Below are 25508 nucleotides of genomic sequence, written 5' to 3'. Positions count from 1 at the left end.
GAGGATTTGAGAGGAGGGGTCAGCCGAAGTTCACCTCCTTTGGGGAATGGTTCAAAGATGGTTATTGGAAATAGGAGGAATTAACCTTTGGGATGAGGAGTCATTGTTTGCAACCTTACCAGGGGTCAGGGGAGGAAGAGTTAGGGGCCAAGGTCATGTGGAAGACAGGTAGAGAGGAACATCTATCTAATGGAGACAGGGATTTGCAAATGCACCCTGGAAAATTCTGTCTTTTAGTGTCTCTTGCAGGGACCAAATGCAACCCAGATCTTCTGACTCCTGGCCAGAGTTCTTCCCATGTCTCATAGATGCCTCAACCTTCCCCACTTTGGTAGATGATTGAGAAAGAACCATGGGTGTTCTGGACCCACCCATGGAAGGAGAGATTGAGGTCATTAAAGGCCTGGACAGCAAAAGCAAAAAAAAAAAAAAAAAAAAAAGGAAGGAAGATTTTACCACTTTGCCCTAGGGACGTGATACATCTTCAGCTGGACCAGGGCCTGCAGGAATTATGTCCAATAATTGCTGGCCTGTAGCTACAGGAAGAGGATTCTGCTTCTAGAGACTGAGAAAGCTCAAGGACTTCCTTACAAAAGGAGTTCCATGTCCTGATGGCTTGGCTCTGGAAGCATGGCTGTATAGATAGCCATTGTTGTGCCCCTTAATACAATTCCTCTGAGCTCCATCCTCCGATTTTTCAGCTATCAGCCCTGGGGCAACCAGGCCTGTGGCTCCTTGTACCTCTCTCCCCAACGGGCAGTCAGCCCTGTGCACTGGCTGTTCAGAGACAGGGGTGTAGCCAAACTCATTTTTTTCCTTGCTGTGCCTTTAAGAGCTGCCGGAATGCAAAGAGTCTGGAGGAGGGGTGGGGTCTCCCAACAGGACTTCTGGGAAAAGGATCCTGGGAATTTTTGCCAGAAACTAAACTGAGATTCCAAGTCAGAGAATTTGGGGGTGGTTTGTGTTGGGTCAGGCCTGTGATTGGACTGCAGAGTCCACTAGGGAGGAGGAAAGCAGAAGTGAAACACAAAGAGCCAAGGAAAGGGGGGAAGCCCTCCCCACCCTCACCCCCACCCCAATGCACGCTCACCCAGGCCTGCAAGAGGGTGCAGCCACTAGCCTGGAGAGGATCAGTGTGTGTGAAGGGTGATGGTAACAGATGGACCCAAGGAGCCCTCTACCCCAAGTCGACCTGCAAGGCCTCCAGGGACGGGCTTGCCAACAGCTGGACTTGATCACCGGCTTGCAAAGTGAGATCACGCATCTGGTGGAATAACAAGCAGGCTTGGCTCTCTGGCTGTTTTTAGAGGATTTTCACGGCAGTGGCTGGAAAGCAGGAGACCACCACCTGGACCTTTGGGTTTTCTTAGAGAGCACAGCAGAGGAGATTCCACCCCTGGGCGGTTTGCAGGACAATGATGGCCCTTCGGCGAGCTTCTGCTGTCCTGGTTCTGTTCCTGGTGGCTCTTCTGCCCCCACCCCAGTGCGCCCAGGACCCGGGCATGGTGCACTACATCTACCAGCGCTTTCAAGTCTTGGAGGTAGGTGGCATCTGTGCACCTGATCCGGGGTGCAGGCCTCCCAGAAGTCACCTTATCTTAGCCCAGATTCCCTATCTACTGGGATGCATGTTCCCCATGTAGTCAATGCCAAATATACTGCCAATATCGCACGTGAGAGTTTTCGTAGTCTAGTGGTTCAGAGCACCAACTCCAGAGTCCGGGCTGTACCACTCCCCAACCACGAGCGGGACTTCACTCCGTGCTCTGATCTAGCGATTTTTCTCATCTGTAAAATGGGATGATAATAGAATTAACCTCCTATGGCTATTCTGAAGATTTAATAAGTTAATCCATACTTAGGACGTTACCTGGCATGGTGGTAAATGTCCAAAATGTTGTTATTATTCAATAGTTCAATTTTTTAAATATAAAAATTAAAAATTTCAGGTCACTTTTTATTCATGTTTTACCACATCAAGATGGTAGCAGGTTTTTGCTTTTCTTTTTGTCTTTTTATGATAAAACATGAGGCCACCGTAAAAAGTCATGATGTTGTACCAAGAAGCTACGTCTTAGCTTCTTTGCGGCGCCACGCTTGGGTTTAGAAATGAGTAGATTTCAGCTGCATCAGATAGAAAGTCCTGGGGACGCTTATCCAGGCACGCTTCATTAAAATTTGTAAAAACCCCACATTTTTGCCACACAGACAGGCTCCCAGGGACAAATGTAACCCTCTACCCTAGTCCTTGACATACTCCTGGCAATTATTTCATACCTAATCGCCTTCTATACAAGTTAAATTTTGATAAATTATTGATCTTCTTCCCAAGACCCTTTTTTCCCCCCAAAGACACTCTTACCTCCAATATTTATTCTCTATATTTTCTTGAAAAATTTTGAAGTTAGTTGATCATCTAGTTAAGTAAAATCACTCCAACGATCAGGCTGAATGCATTTCCTAACGTTGTCCAGCCAACCAGCTGAGGCCTGGGGGCAGGGGAGGCGACATTCCGAGGCCAGCTGCTGCCTCACTTGTCTCCTCAGACAGACCCTCCCCAGTGTGCCTCCTTGAAAGTGCCAGAATTACCCTCAACCGCAGTCCCTCTGCCTTTAGCACCGACTCACCCTGGGATTAGCGGCGGCCAGATCCCTGCAGGTTTTCCTCAGGACCTGAAAAGTTGATCTGCAGACAAGGGTATAAAGTACAGACAAGTACTTTGATTGCTATGAATGTGGATTTGAAAAAGATAGGGGTATGGTTTGTATAGATCTTGCCATCCTGGTCAGGATCTGGAGGGTAAGTCAAGTCCCAAGGGTGGTCACTGATGGCCAGTGTGGACACTTACAAACAAACTGATACAGCCCTCACCCTGACGGATTCGTGTCTGAGGGGTACAAAAGAAATAAGAGGATCGATTTAGGGAGTTTCTCTCTCTCTCTCTTTCTCTCTTTCTACCTCTCCCTCTCTCTTTTCCTTCAAAGTGAACAGTCTTACTTACTGCTATTTGGAGTCTCAATTTTTACAACTTTTATGGAGAGCATTTTGATAGACTGCCAAACGAGCTTTAAGTATACGTCCACTTTGACCCAGACACCCCATTTCTGGTCTTCATTCACTTTATTCTTTCTTTCAGTAAATATTTATTAAGTACTATATGCTAGGCCCTGTGCCAGGTGCTGGGGATAGAGCTTACTTCTGGAAATGTACCCTAAGATAAGAACCAGATAAGTACACGAAGATGTAAATACAAAGATTCTTTTCAGCATTGTTGAAAAGTCCATAAGTGTCCTTCAAAAAGAGTCTAATAAAATAAATAATAGGACATCAATGCAATGGAATTCTGTATCATTAAAATTATTGTATAGCTATCTATTAATTAGTATTGAAATATGTTCGCAGTGTATTAGCAAGTGAAAATATGTTACAAAACATTATAGTAAAATCACACTTTAAAATATATATTTATATATGTATGATGAAATGCATGGGAAAACTTTTAAAAACTGATACACTCACAAATCAGTGGTACTTTGAACTAAGGGATTACAGGTGATTTTTATTTTTCCCCCTTACAATGATTTGTACTTTAAAAATCTTCTTCAGTGAGTGATAGCTATTTATATTACTTGGCTAATTTAAATAATGAGCAATAATTTGAGCATTTATTTTCTGACTGAAGCAAGGACTGGAAAAATGTACCCAAGCAATGAGGGCATACATTCAAGACTTCCAAGAGTTCTCAAAAAACATAACCACTATGCTGGGAAGATGCCAGACCTACACAAGTGAGTATAAGAGCGCAGTGACTAACCTGGCCCTGAGAGTCGAACGTGCACAACGGGAGATCGACTACCTGGAGTACCTGCGAGAAGCTGACATGTGCGTGGAATCAGAGGACAAGACCCTGGCAGAAAAGCTCATCCTAGAGGAGGAAGAAGAGAAGAAGATCCGGACTCTGCTGAATGCAAGTAAGGGAACTGTGTCTTTGACAGCTCTTCTAGGGACTCACATCAGAGACACAGATGCAGCACAGATAGGAATCTGGCCAAGTAGGAGAGTAAGAACCCGATGTGTGGTTTTGGGTGCAGGTGCTGGGAGAGAAACCTTAGCAGGGAACAGGTGTCTGAAGGAAAACTCATTCTCAGAGAGCAGCTTTTCATTTCACAGAGAGTTCCTAAAGGCCCCATGGAAGGTCAGAACTTCAGTGTCAGAGGTCAGCCCAGAAAGGGAATCTCCAGATAGACCTTGGTTTGGAAGAGATGTGTAGTCCCAGATCCTTCCAGGGAGGGTGGAAGGTTGGTGGATTCTCCCAGTACCCTGGGAGTAGGGAGCGGCTACAAATGTGCCAAGAAAGAGTCTGAAATTTTAAATGGCACCAGCCAACCCTCAGGGCTGGGGACTGCAGTGAATTATTACTGTGTGTATTGTCAGGATGGTGATATTTAGAGGATTTGTCCTAATCAGTGATCCCATTCAAATCACTTCCAGGCCATTAAGAATAATGGTTAGGAGCTCAAATTATAATAACAAGTATCAAGTAAGAAAAACATAAATGAGAAAGAAAATTTCCTATCCATTTTATTAAAACAATGAGGGAGACAAGTTGCCCAGCTCAGAGTCTGTATTCTGAGATGGTTTCATTGCAAATAGGAAAACTATTTATATGTTAATTATATCTGCCCCAAATGCAAGAAACTCCATCAGGGAGGTAAAAGCTGAGTGCCATCATTGTGCCAAAGGTTTCATACATCTTCTCACTGTAATCCTGATAAGAACTCCATGGGTCATTATAAGAAGAAGGGTTTTCCTAAATGAGGTGACACTTGATCTGAGTTTTGAACAAAGCGTTAGAGAATGAGCAGAGGGCACGTGAGGGGCAGGCACAACCTACTGAAGGCATGCGAGTATGTAACCCTTAGCATGAAGATCTGCAGATATGTCTGAGTGGAAGCTCTGTGGGGCAGGTGCATTTGGGGAACAAGAAACAAGACTCAAGGGTTCAGCAGGACCCAGATAATGAAAAACCTTGCATGCAAAGCAAAGGGGGTTGAACTTGACTGGAAAAACAATAAAGAACCACTAAACCATTTTCAGCAGGGGCATGACATGAAGGAAGAGGGCGAGACTTGAGAAAGACCAGTGGGGGGGCTACTGTAATTTGGAGGACAAGTGATGGTGTCTGCATTGTGTCATTGAGATGGAGAAGGGCAGATGGATTTGAGAGCCATTGAGAGTTGGAATCCCCATGGGTTGGCAACTGATAATTAAAAGTGAAAAATGAGGGCGCCTGGGTGGCTCAGTTGGTTAAGCGACTGCCTTCAGCTCAGGTCATGATCCCAGGGTCCCAGGATCGAGTCCCGCATCGGGCTCCCTGCTCAGCAAGGAGCCTGCTTCTCCCTCTGACCCTCCCCCCTCTCATGTACTCTCTCTCTCTCTCATTCTCGCTCTCTCAAATAAATAAATAAATCTTTAAAAAAAAAAAAAAGTGAAAAATGAGTGAGAAGGAGAAGTCCAGGACACTTTCCAGATTTTTGGCTTAGGTCACTGGGTGATGGGTCTCAAATATGTTGAGATAAGAAACCCAAGAGGAGTTTTGGAGCACTTATTACTCCACTATTTTTTTTTTCAGAATGCTTATTACTCTGAAATCTTCTAGTTTATTTGCTCACTGCTTATTTTCTGCCTCTCCATCTAGAAGGTCAGCTCTGTGAGAGCCTGGATCCTGCATTTTATGTTCAATGCTGTATCCCAGTGCCTAGAATAGTATCTATGATCAACGCATATTTGTCAATGAATAACTAAGTGAAGAAATGAATGGATAGAGGGAGGTTTGTCAACACAGACAGAGGGGTTATTAGGTTTTGATAGAAAAGAGAACATCTTAATGCTGAGGCAGAAGGCAAAAAGAAGGGTGCCTATCTGAAATATGAAGCAATTGATCAAGTTGGTTGAATGAGTAAACGATTCTTTTTGGCTCTGACGTTGTCTTGAGATGAACCACCCTCTGAGAGGGAAAAAGGAGGAAAAGGGTGAGTGTGATCCAGCAGAGGATGAACAGAGGCTGCCTAAAAAGCTGATGGGAAGGATTGAGTACCAATGTGACCTGAGCTGGAATGTGCCTGAACTTTCATGCCAGGGGTCAGGCAGGACCCCAGTCCTGAATGGTGATGGTAGGTTAGATCCCTGAGCTGCTCCTGGTCCCTGGACCTGCTAAGCCTCTCAGGTCTTGGGGTCACCCCTTTCATCTCCAGCTAGAGCTCAGCAGAGGTCCTGATTCTGAACTTGCTGCTCTTTCAACCCTTATCCTCTGCCTCATCCCTCCAACACTGGAGGCCTGAAGTATTCCTTGTCCCAGCTCCATGGTGAGTGAAAACTTTCAACTTTCCACGATTGCTACTTCCATGCCTGTTGCCTCTGGAGCCCTCATTTGATGATTTGTTGGTTTAAGATTCAACAAACACTCTTGGCCCCCTCCTACTGGATGGGCCGTGTGCTACACGGTAGGGATAGAGGGCTGAGCACATGGTATCTGCACTCTACGCTGGCTTTCTTAATGCTCCTCTTGCCTCTGATCTTGCCTGCTGTCTGCTGTCACACAGACGTTCCCACAACACAAAATTAATCATATTAGTCCTTTGTGTAGATTTTTTTTTTCTGTTCCCCATCAATTATCAACACCAAAAATTCCATTCAAATCTCTTGGCCTTTTATATGGGAAAGGCCCTTTATGAAGTGACCCAAGTGGATTTTCAGCTGCTGCTTCTCCCATAATTTACCCACATGCAGTTGCAATTAATATATATATATATATATATATATATATATAAATGGCTTTTCTCATTCCCCCTTTCTGACTCAAAAATGCTGTGAATTCTCAGTGAATCCCTTCTGCCAGGCAGATTGGCTTCTAGTGCTCCTGGAGTATCTCATTAAATCCTCTGAGGGAACATTAATACTCTCAACCACACGTATCTGTGTGTATTTACTCCTCGACCAGACCATGAACATATGGAACATATGGACATCTTCATTTCTGTATTCACAAAGTCTGGGTCAGCACAGCCCATGGAGGAGGCTATAAAAATTGTCTATAGAAGAGATACTGATGGCAGAGTCCCCTCAGAGCTTAGTTTAGGGGAAGACAAACCTGTAAACAATCACAGCTGTGTGATTAGTATTGATCGATTATTTTCAGAGGCTCTCTGCTCAAGGATCGACTTTTCTGTATTTTGTATACTATGCCCATCCCGCACTTTTTCTTGTTTGCCATTTCGGTTAGTAATTATATGTATCTTAGTTTTCTAATGCTGAGTAACAAACTACTACAGATTTAGCAGCTTAAAACAATGCATATTCATTATCTCATAGTATCTGTGGGTCTGGAGTCCAGGCACAGCTTAAGTGGACCCTTTGTTCAAGGTCTCAGGAGGGTACAGTCAAGGCCTTAGTGGGGCTCCATTCTCATCCAGAGCTCAGGGTCCCCTTCCAAGCTCACTGAGGTTGTTGGCAGAATTCGCTTTCTCGTGGCTGTGAGACCGAGACCCTCAGCTTCTAGAGGCTGCCCATCTACATGGGCAGCTCACAACGTAGCTGTTGCTTCTTCAAGGCCCGAAGGGGAGTGTCTTTCTTCAGGAAGTACCCAGTCCCTCTTAAGAATTTGTATCTCATGTAAGTCAGGCCCACCCCTAATAACTTTCTTTTGGATTAGCTCAAAATCAGCTGGCTTGGGACCTTAATCATACTGTAAAATCCCTTCACCTTTGTCTTGCAATATCACCAAATCCTGGATGCTAGCCTGTGATATTCACAGGTGTTGCTCACCCTAAAGAGGAGGGGATTATGTATGCATGCACAGCAGGGGAGCGAATCTTGGAACTCTGCCTACATCATTCTACCCTTGGCCAGCAGGGACTGAGCCAGCTACAGAGCTCTTACTAAAATCCTTAAGACTCAAGTCAGCCCGCTTGTGTGGGCAAACACCTCGGGATTACGGGGCAGGGAGGGGTTGTCATGTCACAGGGTTTCCTTCATACGTACACGCTGTCTTACAAAGAGAGTTTCTTTGGAAACCCTGAAGGGAGAGAATGGTGCAACTTCCTTGGGAGATTCGACCTTGTCTCAGGAGACTTCCAGAAAATTCTCACATCACTAAATGGTTTGCATTTGGGGCGCCTGGGTCGCTCAGTTGGTTAAGCGTCCAACTCCTGATCTCAGCTCAGGTCTTGATCTCAGAGTCGTGAGTTCAAGCCCCACATTGGGCCTCACGTTGGGCTCCACACTCAGCATGGAGCCTACTTAAAAAAACAAAACAAAACGATGGTTTGCATTTACTCCTGGAATATTCCTCGGTCAACTAGGAAGGGTCAGATACTGCGGATGATAAATAAGATAGAATTGCCCTGTAATGAAGCTGTTTCCTATAGAGTTGTTCTCAAGTCTTAGCCTTTATTTAGAGACAATCCCCAAATGACATTCACATGAGAGCTGCAATCCCAGGGTTGTTCTGGGGTGAGGTCAAATTCTTAAATCTTTTTAACTCTGACACACACGCTCTCCTCCCCTCTCCCTCACTCCCCATCTCTTTCACACACATACACACACACACTCACACAATCTAGAATGCAGTGAGTGAATGGTACTGGTACACAATTTGACTTATATTTAAAAGTCATTCCAGGGCGCCTGGGTGGCTCAGTTGGTTAAGCGACTGCCTTCGGCTCAGGTCATGATCCTGGAGTCCCGGAATCGAGTCCCACATCGGGCTCCCTGCTCAGCAGGGCGTCTGCTTCTCCCTCTGACCCTCCGCCCTCTCATGCTCTCTGTCTCTCATTCTCTCTCTCGCAAATAAATAAAAATCTTAAAAGAAAAAAAAAAAGTCATTCCAAATCTTTGGCACTCTGTTATTAGTAAAAAGAAATTTTGCTTGCCCTTGGCAGCTTATGGCAAACAAAGCACACTGCCTCAGACACCCAGATTGAGAATTTATCCAACTAACAGTTTTTCGCAGATTCCACAGGCTGTGTTCTTGCGTGGATAAGAGTATTAAACTCTTTCTACTTGTAAATAGCTTGTGAAGAAAAATTCTCAAGGCAGTCAAAACAAGCCATTAGAGCAGATTTTATTTTATTTCCTGTTTCATTCCAGCTCCTTTTATTGCAAGAGTGCACATAAGTGACCTCAAGTAACCCGCTGTCTCTTGAATTAAATAACTCCTATCTTTTATTAGATCATGTTTCAAAAAGAAAGTCTGTTGCTGCACATTTAAATGCCTGTGAGATCCATTCAGGTATTATAAACATGCCTGCCCCATATTCAAAGCCATTAAAAGCAAAACAAAATAAAAAACAATAAACCCACTGGAAGCCAAATAAAACATCTCTGTGAGTCAACTCCCAAGGTCCAGTAGTTTGTGACCAGTGCCACCAAACATGAAGAGATATATACCTCTAACTTGCAGCAATGTATTTACCATAAAGGAGGGGATTGAGAGTGTATGCACAAGTGTAAGTGCAGGAGAGAGGGAGTGAGTGTGTGTGTGCGCACTGTGCACACGTGTGTGCCCACACACATTCTCTACCCGGAAGGTGCTGCATTATGGGGCCAGCAACACCAAGGTGTGTGTAGAGCTTAGCCTGTCCTGTCTCCTGCAGAGTCCCATAGGTCACTGCACTGGGTTCAGAAAGACCTACATACATAGCACTTCTTCTGTTTACTTATGTGGGAGACCTGCAGTCTAGGAGGATACCTCCAGTCCCATCACCGTGGATACTACTAGAAGGTCCCAAAGTTATTTTAGCTGATGGCTTTTGGCTCCAGGTAGAGTGAACACCCATTCCTTCTGTCTCTAGCTCATTCATTTGCTCCCTAATTCAACAAATGTCGCCTGAATTCCAGGCCTATTTTGGCATTGTGCCAGGCATTCAAGATGGAACATTGAATAGGGTAACATCCTTGTCCTCAAAAAGCTACAGCCAAGTGGGGACGCCATCTAGACGAAGCCAGGGTCACGGCCAGAGTGATGAGCACTCTCACAAGGGGGGCCGGCGTTAAGCAAAGAAGGAAGGTCAGGGCTGCTGTGGAAGAGGTGGGGGAGGGACTGTGGTAAAAGTAACCCTCAAGCCGAGTTTTCATAATGGAAAAGAACGGATTAAGTGGAGAGCAGAGGAGAGGCTGCTTCAAGCAAATGGAACAGCCTATGGGAAGCATAGAGGCCTACTGGCACCTCACGTTCGGTCACGGAGAACAGATGAAAGAACCAGACGGGAGCTAAGCTCCTTGTGCTAAGCCAGTCCATGCTTTCAGCCTGTGGGCAATGAAAGTAAGGTGACTCAGCGTAGCTAATAATTATTGAGGGCTTCTTACATACTCAGTCATCTTTAAGTATCTATTTTATTGTTGTTATATCATCCAATTCTCACAGCACACCTGTGTGTATGTACTATAATTATCCCCCATTTTCTACGTGAGGAAATCGAGGCACTGAGAGTGTGAGCAGTCCGTCCAAGGTCTCACGGCTAATGGAGGCCAGAGCTGGGCTGCAAACCGGGGCAGGCTGCCTCTCCCCTTGTGCTGTTGTGCTCAAGAGTGGCAAGCACGGTGTGTCAGGGCTCAGAGGGAGGTTGGGGAAGGCCATTCTGGCCACAGTGCACAGGGCTGACCAGCAGTGGGGGAGGATGGGTGTACGCTGAAGGGGGATGGGGGCCGGGCGGGCCATCTCCAGGGTGGTCGCAGGGGCACACAGGGTGGGAGCCCTCTGTGCCGAGACTCGGTGCCTGCAGTCAGGAGGCTCAGCTGTCTATGATCTCGGGGTGGGACCCATCTGAGGACCACGTCCTTCCTCTGGGTCACTGTGTGATGATGATTCCTAATCACAAACATTTTTTTTTTAATTTTTAATAAAGATTTTATTTATTTATTTGACAGAGAGAGAGAGCACAAGTAGGCAGAGCAGCAGGCAGAGGGAGAGGGAGAAGCAGGCTCCCCGCCGAGCAGGGAGCCTGATGTGGAGCTCAATCCCAGGACCCCGGGATCATGACCTAAGCCGAAGGCAGACGCTTAACCAACTGAGCCACCCAGGTGCCCCCAAACAGATTGCTTCAAATCATTCTTTTAAACCTGGCCAAGAAGGGTCAATGTTCTTCCCCCACCTCCTTGGTTTTTAATTCCCTGCCTTTCCTTCATTTACTTTTAAAACTAAAACACTCCTCTGTATCCCCCAAGATTCTCTGTTAGCAGAGGAGTTCCGCACATACCTTCCTGGGCTAGAAACCTCAGAAGCATCTTTTTGGCCCTCATCTGACCAGTCACCATATCCAGCAGATCCTTCCTTGTGCATAGCCCTCAAATCTGTTCTTTCCGTCAGCACTGTTCTCTCATCGTCTCTGGTCCTGATCACTGCAAGAGCCTGCTTACCGAGCTTCCTGCTGCCAGGCTCTCCCCGTTCCAGGGCTCTGTCCTATATTGCCCACCAGGGTTAGCTTGCTAGAGTTACTGCATCATTGCTTTAGCAACACTGACAGAAACCCCAACTTATAGGGTAAAGCAAACCCCATAAAATAGCATAAAGAAAGCCCTTTACAACCTGACCCCAACCTAGCTTTCTTTTAAAAAACAAAGATTTTATTTATTTATTTGAGAGAGAGAGAGCATGAGCAGTGGGAGGGGTAGAGGGAGAGGAAGAAACAGGCTTCCTGCTGAGCAGGGAGCCTGACACAGGACTCGATCCAGGACCCTGGGATCATGACCTGAGCCGAAGGCAGACGCTTAACCGACTGAGCTCCCCAGGAGCCCCCCAAACCTAGCTTTGTTGAAATATTTTGTCATTCTCCACAAAAGTAACACCTGCTGATTAAATAAAAACTGGATCTCAGGGCACCTGAGTGGCCAGTTGGTTAAGCGTCTGCCTTCGGCTCAGGTCATGATCCCAGCGTCCTGGGATCCAGCCCAGGTCCTCCCACTGCCCCTGCTTGTGTTCCCTCTCTCACTATGTCTCTGTCAAATAAATAAATAAAATCTTTAAAACACACACACAAACCAGCTCGGTTTTTAAATGAAAAATAAATAAAAACAAAAAGTTCATAATTATAACCTTGGAATGCTTAAATGTTGCAACAGTCCGATAATTGATTCAAAATGGAGCTGTTTGGTTAGATATTCCTCAGAGGACTGCCCATTTCAATGCCTCATTTCCCAAGAGTGTTGACCTGCCCGGATCCTCCAGGGCAGCGTTCTCAAGCTTCTAGTTTCAGGAACCCTTTTCATTTCTAGAAATTATTCAGGACCTCAAAGAATTTTTCTTGATATAAGTTACATCTATTGATATTTACCATAGTCATAATTAAACTAGAAAAATTGTAATATGGGCCAGATGCTATTTTAGGACAGGACATACAGCAGTAAAAACAATAGATTAGACAAAGCCCTGCCCTTGTGGGGTGTACATTCTATTGAGGGGAGTCAAACAATAAATAGGTTAACAGATAAACTTAAAATATGTCAGAGAGAGGATGATAAATCCCATGGAAGAAAATCAGCTAAGTGTGGGGGTTCTGGCAGCTGGCCAACACCCAAAGGAAACCTGTGAAGGAGGTTGGCCGTGTCGGGAGGTTCCAACTATAGGTACCTTGAGGTGGGAGTCGGTCCAACTCACACCCCTGACTCGTACATCTCCCACATGTGCTCCTGTGAAGTTCCCAACTTGATGTCGAGGGACAGAACCATGCAAGCAACCGGCCATGTATCAAATCTGTTTTCTTTCTCACAGAATCGTGCTAATCACTGACAAAGGGCAGCCTAGTGGGGACCTTGGAAGACTTTGAATTTAGTGCTGGGAACCTAGAAAAACTTCTAATGTAGATTTACTAAAGACTTCCATCTGACTCACCAAAACCAACATATAGAGCACTTATTGTATTCCAGGCCCTTTTAAAGCCTGGATTCACCATCGTGCAAAGCCAAATCCCCCTATGGCTCACTGAGTACCATTTCACACCAGCCAGCCTTCCTGCTCTCCTGCCATGCATGTTCCCAGGCTCGCAAGACCACCTGCTAATATCTGCTACCTCTTGCTATTTAAACCTATCTGATTTCTAAGTTGGCAAAGTATGAGTTGGGACAGAAGTTTGAACACTAATACTGCATTCTCCAAATCAAATTGATTCTTGCGTTTGTGGACAGTAAGCAATAAGAGATTAGATAGGAAGGATACACGTGGTGGGTCCCAGGCGCTCTGGATAAAAACATAAATAAGACCCAGCTCCTGTCTGAAGTGCTTGCAAGGAAACTGAATGAGTAAGCAAATCTGATTCAGCACCATAATTGCTCTGGAAGAGACCTGCACAGAATGCTTTGCACACACAGGAAGGAGCAACTGATTGCTCTGCAGGACCAGAGAATTTTGTTTTGAAGGATGAGTAGATGTATCCCGGGTTAGTGAAGGTGAGCTAAGGAAAAATATGGGCAAACTCTAAAACGTGTAAGAGGTCATGGCAAGTTGGTGACGAGTGACTACCCTGGGGGGGGTGGGGACATGCCAGGAAGAGGTCAGATGAAGGACCTTGAGTGCCATGCTGAGATATTTGAAACTTATTCTGTGGGCAGAAAGCATGGAAACAGCCCTAATTTCTACAACAAATTAAGTCTGCACTGACAAGTTCATTGTATTAGCGGGAAGCTTTTTTAGTTAATTGCTCATCTGAGAGCTGCCATCTTTGTCATTCTGGAGCCTAATGTTGTACCTGTCACTTGATAGGTTGACTAATGTTTATTAACATGAGTACAATCCAGGTAGTTGAAAAAGTCAAGTTTTATAGCACAGAATTTCAAGAAGCAGTCAAAATACTCATGATTTTATAGGAATTCTTTTTTTGTTGTTGTTGTTTTAATGAATTCATCCCTCTTTTCCCCAAGCAAACCTGGGCTCCCTCTCTGTTGTTATCTCATGCATTCCATCATCCCCATCCTTGAGGGCTCCCTCCATCTAACCAGTTACTAAGACCTGCCCCTCTTTTCCTAAGTATTTCTTGAATCCATGCTCATTTTTCCATGTCCATCATTATCTGGATTGTACTCACAGACCTGTTTCCCTGGACCCCTTCTCTCCCACCTCAACCCCTAGTCCATTGTCCACCAACATCCAGACCATAACTAGAGGGGAGTTGAGTCACTTCCCTGTAGAGGGACAAGTCTCACCATGTCTGGAGAGTGTTGCCCTTAAATAGGGGAAAAGTATTTAAAAAACTCAAATAAGTGATATTTGTATATGAAGTCACTATGAAGCCTTGGGCCAACCTATCCTAATTGCTTGCCTGCAACTGTGCCTGAGGGAAAACCAGAGATTTGCATTCTCTGGTTTGCAGGTGGAACTTTGCTTGCCATTGTCTCTGTTAAATAATTTGCATCTTGACTGAACTCAGAGGTTTTAAATTTATTTCCTTCCTCAACCTTTTTCTCCTGCTGAGAGAGAGAGAGAGAGAGAGAAGCACAGCAGGGAGTTCGATCTTACCTTTTTACTCAAACACTAGAAGTATATTTTCTCCAAATTCCAAAAGAGGAATTTATAAAATTATAGACTCTCAGCCCTGAAGAAACTCTAGAGAACATCCAGCCTAAACTCCTCATTTTAGGGCTAAGGGCAGATTGACAAAGGGACTTTTAGGGAGACACAGAGAGAACCAGAGAAAGGGTTCAGACCATTCAGGTCTCTGACTCCCAGTCCCAGGTTCCCTCTACAAAGGAGGGATAGCACAAGGGGTAATTCTATGTGTCTGTATTCTCAGAACTGTCTCTCCCTAATCAAAACCATCTATCAACACTCTCTTCTTGTTTTGCTCTTTCTCTAAGGATTCTGCGTGTAGTAAGAGGAGTAGACGGAGAGAGGACAGTGGTTGTTTAGTTTCTGCTGTATATGAAATGAACATTTTCTCTCTTGTGAGACACTGAATGTGCCTTGTTCTTAGACACAGTCCCCCTCTGTAGCTGGGCTGTAAGTCTGCTGACTCTCCCCCTGGAGGGATGGGCCTGTCTCTGGGGGCTGGCTGAAGGTTTCCTGGCCGGCCCTGCCTCCGGGTTCCCTCTGAGCTCAGAGGACCCATAGCCGGCTGACCTCACAAGGAGCTTGTCCAAGCCTTTTCTTTTCATTTGGAAAACGGAGATTAAAATATTGACCACTTAGGCATATTATAAGCACTTATTGCAAGTTGATATAAATAAAGTACTTCTCACCGTGCCAAGCATATTGTATGTATTTGTAGATATTTATTAACTTCTCACGCCTCTGTTTGTTCTTCAATCGGAAACAGTTTCTGAGCTTCTCTAGTGGCCCATGGGCCCCTCCTCTTCTCCATGAAAGACATTTATGAGCAGTTGCAGGCTTAAACCCTCATCCCTGCATCCTCTGCCCACTCCTGCCATTTGACGAGAACCTTGTGTCAGATTTTTAAATGAAATAATGGATTTGAAAGTATCTTAAAAACTTGGATTTGAAAGTATCTTAAAAGCTTTAAAATACTTTACAAATTATTATTTACTTAAGACAGGCCTGTGGTCAGAACTCCAGATGCACAACACTAAGGAGGCTCTAGGAAAACATCTGTTTGAATGAAGCTATTTTCTTCATTAATTCAATAGATATTTATTGAACCCACAAAGCACTAAGTTAGGCAGTCGGGTACAATAGTCAACGTGAAGACAAAAGCCCTGCTTTTGTGGAGCTTATAGTCGAGTGGGGGAGAAGGACAATAAGCTAGTGTAAATAAAACAGATGACAGAATTATGGAATATGGCAAGCGATCTCAAGGAAATAAGAAAGATGTTGTAGTAGGCCATGTTAAATTTAGAGGCAGTAGTCACAGGAAGCCCCTCAGGGAGATGATATTGAAACTGAGATTTAAAGGATGAGAGGAGCAGACTGTGGGAAGAAGAGGGAAAAGAGTACCCAAGGCAGAAAGAATTACAAATGCAAGAGCCATGAGGCAGAAAGGAACTTGACTTGCTCCCAGAATAGCAAGCCAGCGCGATCACAACACAGTGAGCAAGGGGGAGGAGAGTGGAGGCTAAAGTCCCATAGACAGGCAGCTGCCATATCGTGTAGCTACTTGAGGGCAGGATAAGAGGTTAGCATTTTATTCCAAGAGTGATAGGAGAATGGGTTTAGCAGCTCAGCCCCATATTGTATGTTTTTAAAAAGATTAATTCTCCTGCTTCGTGGAGAGCATATTGTAGGTAAGCAAGAGTAAAATTGGGGAGACAAATTGGAGACCACTGTAGTGGTCTAGGCAAGAGGGGAGGATTCAGGGAGCACAGGGATGAGTGGTGGGAAGAGGAGGAGAGAAACATATTTGAGCATTTTAATTTAAGAATAACATAATTTAAAGATTAGTTTTATTATCAGAACTTGTAGGTAGGGGGGAGATGGAGAGAAAGGAGTTAAGAATGAAAAAGAATGACTTCTAGGGGGCGCCTGGGTGGCTCAGTCAGGTAAGTGTCTGCCTTCAGTCAGGTCATGATCCCGGGGTCCTGGGATTGAGTCCCATGTTGGGCTCTCTGCTCAGCTGGGAGCCTGCTTCTCCCTCTCACTCTCCCCCTTTACTTTACCTCTCTCTCAAATAAATAAATAAAATAAAATCTTAAAGATAAAGGAATGACTTCTAGGTAAGAAATGTGGTTGGTGGTTTTTGCTTAAAATGGGAAAAGTAGGGAGAAAGAGAGTTTTGGGGATAAGAGTATGAGTTCTGCATTGGACAGGTTAAGTTTGAAGATATCCAAGTAGGGACACTGAGCAGGCAGTTGGATAAGTGAATTTGGGGCTAAGTAGACATCCAGATAGGATGTCATTCCAGAGGCAAATTCAGAATTCATCATTAGTTAGAATTTACATGTATACAGAGCCATCAGATAGAATGAGGTGGCTCAGAGAAGAGATGTGAGGACAAAGCATTTACTCCTTGAGTGGGAGAGGAAAAAGAACCCACAATGGATGTCAAGAAAAAAATCCAGAGAGATGGGAGGACAAACAAGAGGAGGGGTGTTCCAGAATCTGGAGAAAAGAGTTTCAAGGGGAGGTAGTGATCGAGTAATCAGATTTTGCTGAGAAGTTGATTAGGATGTAAGACTGAGAATTGACCCTTGGATTTGGCCACATGGAGGTTGTTGGTGACCTTGACAAGAACTGATTCTGTGGAGTGGGCAAGAGAGTTTAGACCAGTGGAGGCCTGAAGCCTGATTAGAGCAGCTTAGGGCATAATTGGAGAGGAGGAAACTCCTTAATAGAGGAGAAGAGAAAGTGGATTATATAGAAAGTGGAAGTGAAAAACAGGGCCACACTAGAAAGTTCTGTTTGTTTACTGAGAGGGACGGTCTAGGAGGGCAAGAGAGACTGTTGAGGCTAAGTCCTTGGGTAGGTTTAGAGGGGATGAGATCCACTGCAAAAATAAAGGGAACAAGAGGGAAGGCAGAGAATATGGGTTCAGATACAATTGGTGGTTAGAAAACTCATTCATTCATTCATTTAGTAAATACTGGCCTACTATGTGCCAATTGCTATCTTAGGGGCAAGACATACAGCAGTGAATGAAACAAATAAGAAAAACTCATGCTCTCATGGCATTTACATTCCATTGAGGGGAATCAAGCAATAAATATGTTAACAGAGGCATTTATAATATGTCAGAGAGCAGATAATAAGCACTTTGGAGAAAAATGAACTAGGGTAAGGGGGTTATAGGGAGCTGAGAAGAGAGTTGCCATTTTTTACAGGGTGGTCAAAAAAGGCCTTAATGATGAGGGAATATCTGAGAACGGGCCTAATGGAAGTGAGGGAGGACGCCACCCATGTACGAATCTTGGAAAGAAGGTTCCCAAGCAGAGGGATCAAAAACGTGACAAACTGCTGAGGCAGGAGGGTGCTTGGCACAATGTGCAGAATAGCAGGCAGGCCAGTGTGACTGAATGAAATGCAGCAGGTGGGAGTATTGTAGGAGAGACCAGAGGGGCAGTGCGGGGGCAGCTCACGTGGCCTGGGAGGTAAAGACTTGAACTCTACTCTGAGTGAGATGGGAAGTCACGGGTGAGTTTTGAGCAGACCTGTGACATAATCTGACTGACATTCTTAAAAGATCACTACGTCTGCTGCTGTGGGGAACGCAGCACGGGAGTCCAGGACGCAAGTGTGGCCACCCTGAGGGAAACTGGTACAGCAAGGCAGGCAGGAGATGATGCACTTCTCGGCTGGCTTCTGTTTTCTCAGTGAATAAGAGGCAAGATCTTCATACAGGAGTGAGGAGGGTATGATGGAGGCTTGAGGAGGGAAGAGAAGGTATGATGAGAGTGGATGATGAATTGATTAGGGGACTGTGATAGAATTGCTCTCCAAATAGCTGGTGGTAACAAGCAGTTTGCTATAATGCTTGTTTACCGCAGAACCTCTGGGACATCTCTGGCTGTGCACCTCTCCTCCTTGTGTCCAGTTTCTCTCCCTTCATCCTGTTTCATGTCCTCTGACTCTAGAGAGTCCCCAGTTGGCCTGGAGAACCCGGGCATTTATTAAGAAGAAAATGACAACCCACTGGCCCAGCCAGCTTCTTATATCAAAGCCTTTGCGAAGACTTGAGGGAAACCCGCAGAGAGCTCAGTGCTCCTGGAGAGAGTGTTACACACTTGGCGTCCCACCACCACACAATCCAGCGGTCAGTGAGGGAGGCCCATACCGTTTCCATACAGACCTTGGCAGGATTTGAGAGATACCCACAGGATTCCTCATGCTTCTAGTAAGCCATTCCTCCCCCACCTCCATGACACTGCACCTCACAACAGACTGTCTAACGGGGCAGTCCCCACAACAAGTTCACCATTAGAACTGATGACCCACCTTTCCTGAAATGACTATTAGAACTAATTTCATCCCGGCCCCTATCCCTCTTTAACTGGGACGCCACGAGAATTCCAAGACACTAAGGTCATCTGGAAGATAGCTTATTTAAGGGCCAGATGGAAATGGCTTCCACCACTTCTGTCCACATCCCATTGGACAGAAGACAGGTCAGTGCAGTGGGTGCAGCCTAACTACAAAGAAAGCTGCAAATATATAAGTAGGGAAGAGGAAAATGGAATGGCATTTGGTGAACACAGACACTGTCTCTGCCATAAGCCAAGAAGAAACGAGTAGGAGGCACACCCAGGGACAGTAGTGAACCAAAGATCAAGGGGAACGAAATCTCCAAGAAAGAGGAATTGGTCAATACTGTCATGCTGTGGGAAGATGAAGTAAGATATGAACATAAAGTTCTGAGTTTTCAGTTAGGAAGTCCCTGATAATGTGATGAAGGGTAGTTTCTGTGAAGTTATTGTGAAGTGAAAGATGAGAGGTGAAGAAGTAGACCCAGAGAGCATAGACTATTCTGGAGGAGAAACTATATAAAATGATAGAGTGAAGTAACTAGAGAGTGGTGCCTAATCGAGGGAGAATTATTTTTGAATGTAGGCAAGGTGTTTACAAGCTAAGGAACTAGCAGCAAAGGAGAAATTAGAGATAAAAAGGTGGCAATTCATCTAGGAAGTCAAGAAGAAGCCAGGAAGGGGTGAGATCAGAGCACAAGTGAATGTATTAGTCTTGGACAGGAGGAATGATGTGGCCTCTTCTAAGATGTGTGGGAGGGTAGCCAGGTAGGAACACCTTAAGAAAATTTATATGAGGGACAGGAAGTGGAGGGACTTCATGTCTAGTGGTGTTTATTTTTTCAAAGAAGTTAATCTACTGTTAGTGAAAGGACTGATGGAGTAGTGTGTATGTATATGGTTGAGGGGGAGCAGATTGGGGGCTAACTATGGAGAGAGCAGGATGGTACTTAGGGCTCAGCTGATGTTGGAATCCCCTTATATGTAATGGCACGTTTGTGAGATTTTCTCCACACAACTCTCTGGGACAGAGCCGGATGTTTGAACTCATCCAGGACCGGGGATTTTTGTAGAGTGGGTGTTGTGGAATAACAAGGGGCTGGTGGGTGAGGGTACTGGTGAGAGAGGTATTACAGTGGTGTCGGCTAGATAGGAAAGGAAGTTCAGAGACCGGGAGAAAGCAGAGGTTAAGGGCCTGGAGGGCACGAGGAAATGGAAGAGCTGAGTCCGTGAGAACAAAGAAGCGAGAAATGGAAGGGTAAGGAATTATCACAGAGGCTAGGATAGTAGAGTTTTACATTTCTAATAGGGGACGGGGATCCAGAGTATGGTCATGGGAGGGGGTTGCTAGAGGAGGTTGAAAGCAAGGTGCTGTGGAGTTGGAGAGGTTGAGGTGCTCAGGCTCTTAATGCATATGGGGCAGTGGCCCAAAGAGCTATCAGTGATTTAGACTAAAGGAGTTGATAGCATGAGATACAAAGAAGGGAGGGCTTTTGCATGAAGGTAAAAGAGCTGGAGAATTGTAAATCCCTTTTTTTTCCACTTCATCTTCCTCCACCTATTTTAGACCCTTATGATCCTGTTTGGATTATAGAAATACTCTCCTAATTGGTTTCCCTGATTTTGGTTTCTCTCCCATGTATCCATCATACACACAACTGCCAGCTTACTCTTGACCATGATTCACTCTTGCTCAAAAACTTCAGTAGCTCCCTCCCTGCCTATAGAATAGAATCCATATTCCTTAACCCCACCCTCAATGCTCCAGGCACAGAGCTGGTTTCAATCCACTGCTTTGTTTTATGCATCTAGTTTGAGGCAACAGCAAATATTTAGTTTATATTGGTTTAAATTCTGCACTACTTTACTAACACAAGTCGTGAATGTGGTTTTGTGAATTGTGAAGAATGTTATTCCCAACCATCTCAGAATGGTACCCATTAAGGGTCAATTCAAATGTAGATTATCCCCTTCCTCAAATGACATCACCATTCTCTGTCCTTTTCTAAAAAATCCACTTTAAGCTTTCTATTGTAGTGAGTCCGGTACCTATAAAGCAAGAACCATTCCTAGTTTATCATTGCACCTCAAAACCTTTGCAGCCCAGTTTATAACACCTAGCTCAGTATCTCGCCTTTGTAGGTATCCAGTGTCTGCTGACTACATGCATGCATTCATGAATAAATAAATGAATGGATGAGTGGAGTTCTTATAATGTTCTAATAGGATTAAGGGCCAGAATCCTTAACTAGAAGGTGATCTCCTCAAGGTTAGGGTTGATATTATCTTTTTTATCCTTAATACTTAGTTAGCATGGTTCTGGGAGCATTGTAAGCTAAGTCCACAGTAGACACTTGGTAAAATCTTGGCAAATGGAATTGAATCAGGCAGCTTCACCCCTAAATGATTCTCACTGTGTCAACGCCAAGAAGGTGAACGGGGTCTCTGACCCAGCAAATAGCTGTTTATATCCTGACTTGAATAAAACATTGACTCTTATAACTGGACAGCAGCTCCCTTAACAGAAATCCATTTATTCATTTAATTCTTTGATTTTTTAAACCATACCATAAATTGTGATTGATCTATGTGTGATAACTTTATTCCAGACACTGAAGGAAAAAAAGTAATCTGTGAGAACAGACACAGGAAAAGATGCTCAACATCACTTATCAGGGAAATGCAAATCAAAACCACAAAGAGATGTCCCCTCATACCTGTCAGCATGGCTAGTATCAAAAAGAAAGAAATAACAACTGTTGGCAAGGATGTGGAGTAAAAAGGAAACCCTGTCTCCTATGAGTGGGAATGTAAATTGTTGTAGCCACTGTGGAAAACAGTAAGGAGGTTCCTCAAAAAATCAAAAATAGAACTACCTGTTGATCCAGTAGTTCCACTACTGGGTATTTAATCCAAAGAAAACAAAAATACTAAATTTGAAACGATACATGCATCCCTTTGTTTATTGCACCATTATTTACAACAGCCAAAACATATAGGCAACTTAAGTGTCCATCAGTAGATGAGTGGATAAGGAAGGTGTGGTGTATATGGAATATTACTCTGCCATAAAGAATGCAATCTTGCCATTTGTGACAACATGGATAGACCTAGAGGGTATTATGCTAAGTGAAATAAGTGAGACAGAGGAAGATGCCATATGATTTCGCTTATATGCGGAATCCAAAAAAAAAAAAAAGGCAGAAACAGACTCATTAATACAGAGAACAAACTAGTTGTTGTTTTGGGGGAGCAAAATGGGTGAAGGCGAGTGGGAGGTACAGGCTTCCAGTTACAAAATGAATAAACATGGGTAAAAGGCACAGTATAGGGAATATAATCAATGGCATTGTCATAGCGTTGTATGGTGACAGATGATAGCTACCCTTGTGAGCAAGCATAACATAGAGAGAAGTTGAATCACTGTGTTGTACATGTGAAACTAATGTAACATTGTATGTCAACTATGCTTCAATAAACAGAAAATACAAAAGTAATCTGTGAGAAAAGCAGCCATCTCATGTCTATAAAGTACCTCTCCTTTTTCTCCTGTTTGGCCAGGCTGTGACAACATGTTGATGGGCGTAAAGTCTCTGAAAATAGTGAAGAAGACTATGGACACACATGGCTCTTGGATGAAAGATGCTGTCAGCAATTCCCAAAAGGTTTATTTCCTAGTTGGATCCAGAAACAAAACTGTTTGGGAATTTGCAAACATGCGGGCATTCATGGAGGATAGCACCAAGCCAGCCCCGCGGAAGCTAATCCTAACACATTCCTGGCAGGGAACAGGCCAAGTGATCCACAAAGGTTTTCTGTTTTTTCACAACCAAGGGACTCTGAATGAGATCATCAAATATAATCTACAGAAGAGGGCTGTAGAAGATCGGATGCTGCTCCCAGGAGGGGCAGGCCGAGCACTGGTCTACCAGCACTCCCCGTCGACATACATTGACCTGGCTGTGGATGAGCATGGGCTCTGGGCCATCCACTCAGGGCCAGGCGTCTATGGCCATTTGGTTCTCACAAAAATTGAACCTGGCACACTGGGAGTGGAACACTCATGGGACACTCCATGCAGGAGCCAGGATACTGAAGCCTCCTTCGTTTTGTGTGGGGTTCTCTATGTGGTCTATAGTTCTGGCGGCCATGGCCCTCACCGCATCACCTGTGTCTATGATCCACTGGGCAATATCAGTGAGGACGATCTGCCCAAACTGTTCTTGCCCAGGCGGCCAAGAAGTCATTCCATGATCCATTACAACCCCAGAGATAAGCAGCTGTATGCCTGGAATGATGGAAACCAGATCATTTACAAACTCCAGACAAAAAGAAAGCAGCCTCTGGAGTAATGCAGTACAGCAAGGAGGGAGAGCACTAAGGCTGTGGATGCTGCTTCCTGGGAACTGAGGCCACAGCCCCTTTGCAATACAGTATCCCTCTGATCACATACAGGGATAGGGACTAGAACTGGGCTTGCATATGCATCCTTCCCCTGGATGTTACGGCCTGAGTTATCTTCCAAGAGCGTAGATGAGAGTCTATCATTCGGAAATTTTCAACTTCCATCACCCATCCAAACCTCCTGGCTCTCAAGGCCTTCCACATGCTGATCCAGCTTATGGCCTGCCTTTCCTTTACCCCCACCTCCCCATCCCCCTCCCCTGCCAACAATTAGAAATGTAGCCCACCTCCTAATACTCCTGGCTCCTGTCCTGACCTTTCCTGATGCTCTTTCCTCTTTCTTAAGTGCCTATTGGTATTCTTCCGTTTTTCACTGCCCAACTAAAGTACAATTTCTTATTGATGTTTAATCTCTGTGTCCCCCAGCTCTGCCCCTTCACCAAGCTGAGGCGATACAAGAGGAAAATAAAACCACTCACATTTAAATACCACTTGGCAGTTACAAAGTGTTTGCTCCTATGTACATCATTTAATTCTCATGCCACCCTGTGAGACATGCAGAAGAGATCTTTATAATTGCCATTTTAGAGATCAGAGAAGTTTAGGTGAGCCATTCAGAGGAACACAGCCTCAAAATGAAAATAGGTCTAGAAAATACTGCAAATCCCATAGTCTTTCCATTGCCCAAGGGAGCATCAAATACGTATGTTTGTTCACCCAGCCTTTTATAAGCAATACGTTCAGCATCTCATCCTAAAAAATCATGGTCTGTCCCCTGCAGCCGGTTTTCATGTATGCACAAGACCTTCCCGTAAGCCCTTCAAAAGCTACTTCCTCCAGAAAACCAGCCTACAGCCTAAGGGTGAGGACCCCACCTGCAGCCTCATCTTGTCTTACCTTCCCCTGTGTCTCTTTCCTTGCTGGAAACACAATAAAACCTACACTAAGCAAATAAGCCTCATCAGGTTAGATGTGCGTACGCACCCTCAGCAGACAGGTTTGCAGGAAGTGTTGCCTGAGACTGGACTCGCTGTGAAGCTCCCCAGCACACTGAGGCCTGGGGAGGGAAAGCTTCTGGAATCTGGATGGAAGCCAGGTAGCGGGCCAGTGACTCCCTGTCACAGCAGGCCTGCCAAGTGGCCAGGTGACAGAGGACAGCTGTGCTTGTGCAGAGGGGCTTCTTCAACTCTTTCCCACGTGTTTGTCCAGTCAGCCCAGTGTGGGTCACCAACACAGGCTGCAGTGCCAGTCTGTGTCATGTGCTGAGGCCTCTGCCTTTCCAGGTTAGTCACATGAGAGGGTTTGTTTTGTGGGCTTGCAGCTGTTTTGCCAACTCTGCCAAGCTCAGGGTGGGACCGCGGGCGATGAAGAGACGTTCTTCCCCCAGAGCGTTTGAGTAGAGCTTTGGCAGAATGGAATTACTCACCCCATGTATACAGCACAATTACCCACAGTTCTAATAGCTACACAGCCCCGATCTGTTGTGGAAGGAGGCAGGTATGGGTACATAAACATGGTGATGGGCCCCACTCCATGGGTTTACAGACATCATCTACCCCGGGGGTAAAATACCATTACCTATTTCACAGGAATAAGGCAGGGGACTGCCTCAGGAGGAGGGTAGAGTGGGATTATCGGTGAGTGGAATTATGTGTGGGTCCCGCACACAGAGTTCCTTTAGAGGCCAAGAGGAGGGTTGCCTTTCATCTGTGATACACTTGGATTTGACAGTTCTAAAGGGTGTCCCTGCCACTAACAACCCACCCGGGTGCTTTAAATTCCTGCAGCTAGAATCACTCTTTTAGGTCAAGACATCGTCTCCCTGTTAAATGGGCCACTTTGTTTCCGGGGAGCCAGGGCAGGACAGCATGTGGGCCCACAAACATGGTCTCCGGCTTCTTTCTGGTGAACTGTTCAGCTCTGGGGTCTCTTGTCAGATCTTAGGATGAAAGTCCCTATGACCTATGGCAGTGGTTCGTAAACTTGACTATGCATAAGAATCACCTGAGGAGCTTTTTTTTTTTTTTAAAGATTTTATTTATTTATTTTACAGAGACACAGCAAGAGAGGGAACACAAGCAGGGGGAGTGGGAGAGGAAGAAGCAGGCTTCCCGCAGAGCAGGGAGCCCGATGTGGGGCTCGATCCCAGGACCCTGGGATCATGACCCGAGTCGAAGGCAGACGCTTAACGACTGGACCACCCAGGCGCC

General features: G+C 45.1%; 1 protein-coding gene across 1 annotated transcript; it reads left to right on the top strand.

The window, feature by feature from the left end:
* Nucleotides 1-685: 685 nt before the first annotated feature.
* On the top strand, nucleotides 686-24253 carry OLFML1 (olfactomedin like 1). Its single transcript, XM_036089271.2, has 3 exons — nucleotides 686-1541; nucleotides 3683-3971; nucleotides 22456-24253. The coding sequence occupies exons 1-3, from the start codon at nucleotides 1416-1418 to the stop codon at nucleotides 23244-23246; spliced, it is 1206 nt and encodes a 401-aa protein (XP_035945164.1). The 5' UTR covers nucleotides 686-1415; the 3' UTR covers nucleotides 23247-24253.
* The last annotated feature ends 1255 nt before the right edge of the window (nucleotides 24254-25508 follow it).

This window comes from Halichoerus grypus, chromosome 11, assembly GCF_964656455.1.
Source record: "Halichoerus grypus chromosome 11, mHalGry1.hap1.1, whole genome shotgun sequence".
Lineage (NCBI taxonomy): Eukaryota > Metazoa > Chordata > Mammalia > Carnivora > Phocidae > Halichoerus > Halichoerus grypus.
The sequence above is the reverse complement of the archived record's forward strand: the minus strand, read 5'-3'. Positions and strand labels throughout refer to the sequence as shown.

Bases quoted from the DNA above. Each gene is read 5' to 3' on its own strand.
- OLFML1 (XM_036089271.2), top strand. From the start codon at position 1,416: ATGATGGCCCTTCGGCGAGCTTCTGCTGTCCTGGTTCTGTTCCTGGTG. The intron at 1,542-3,682 runs GTAGGTGGCATC...TTCTGACTGAAG, and splicing joins AGCGCTTTCAAGTCTTGGAG to CAAGGACTGGAAAAATGTAC. The intron at 3,972-22,455 runs GTAAGGGAACTG...CTGTTTGGCCAG, and splicing joins CCGGACTCTGCTGAATGCAA to GCTGTGACAACATGTTGATG.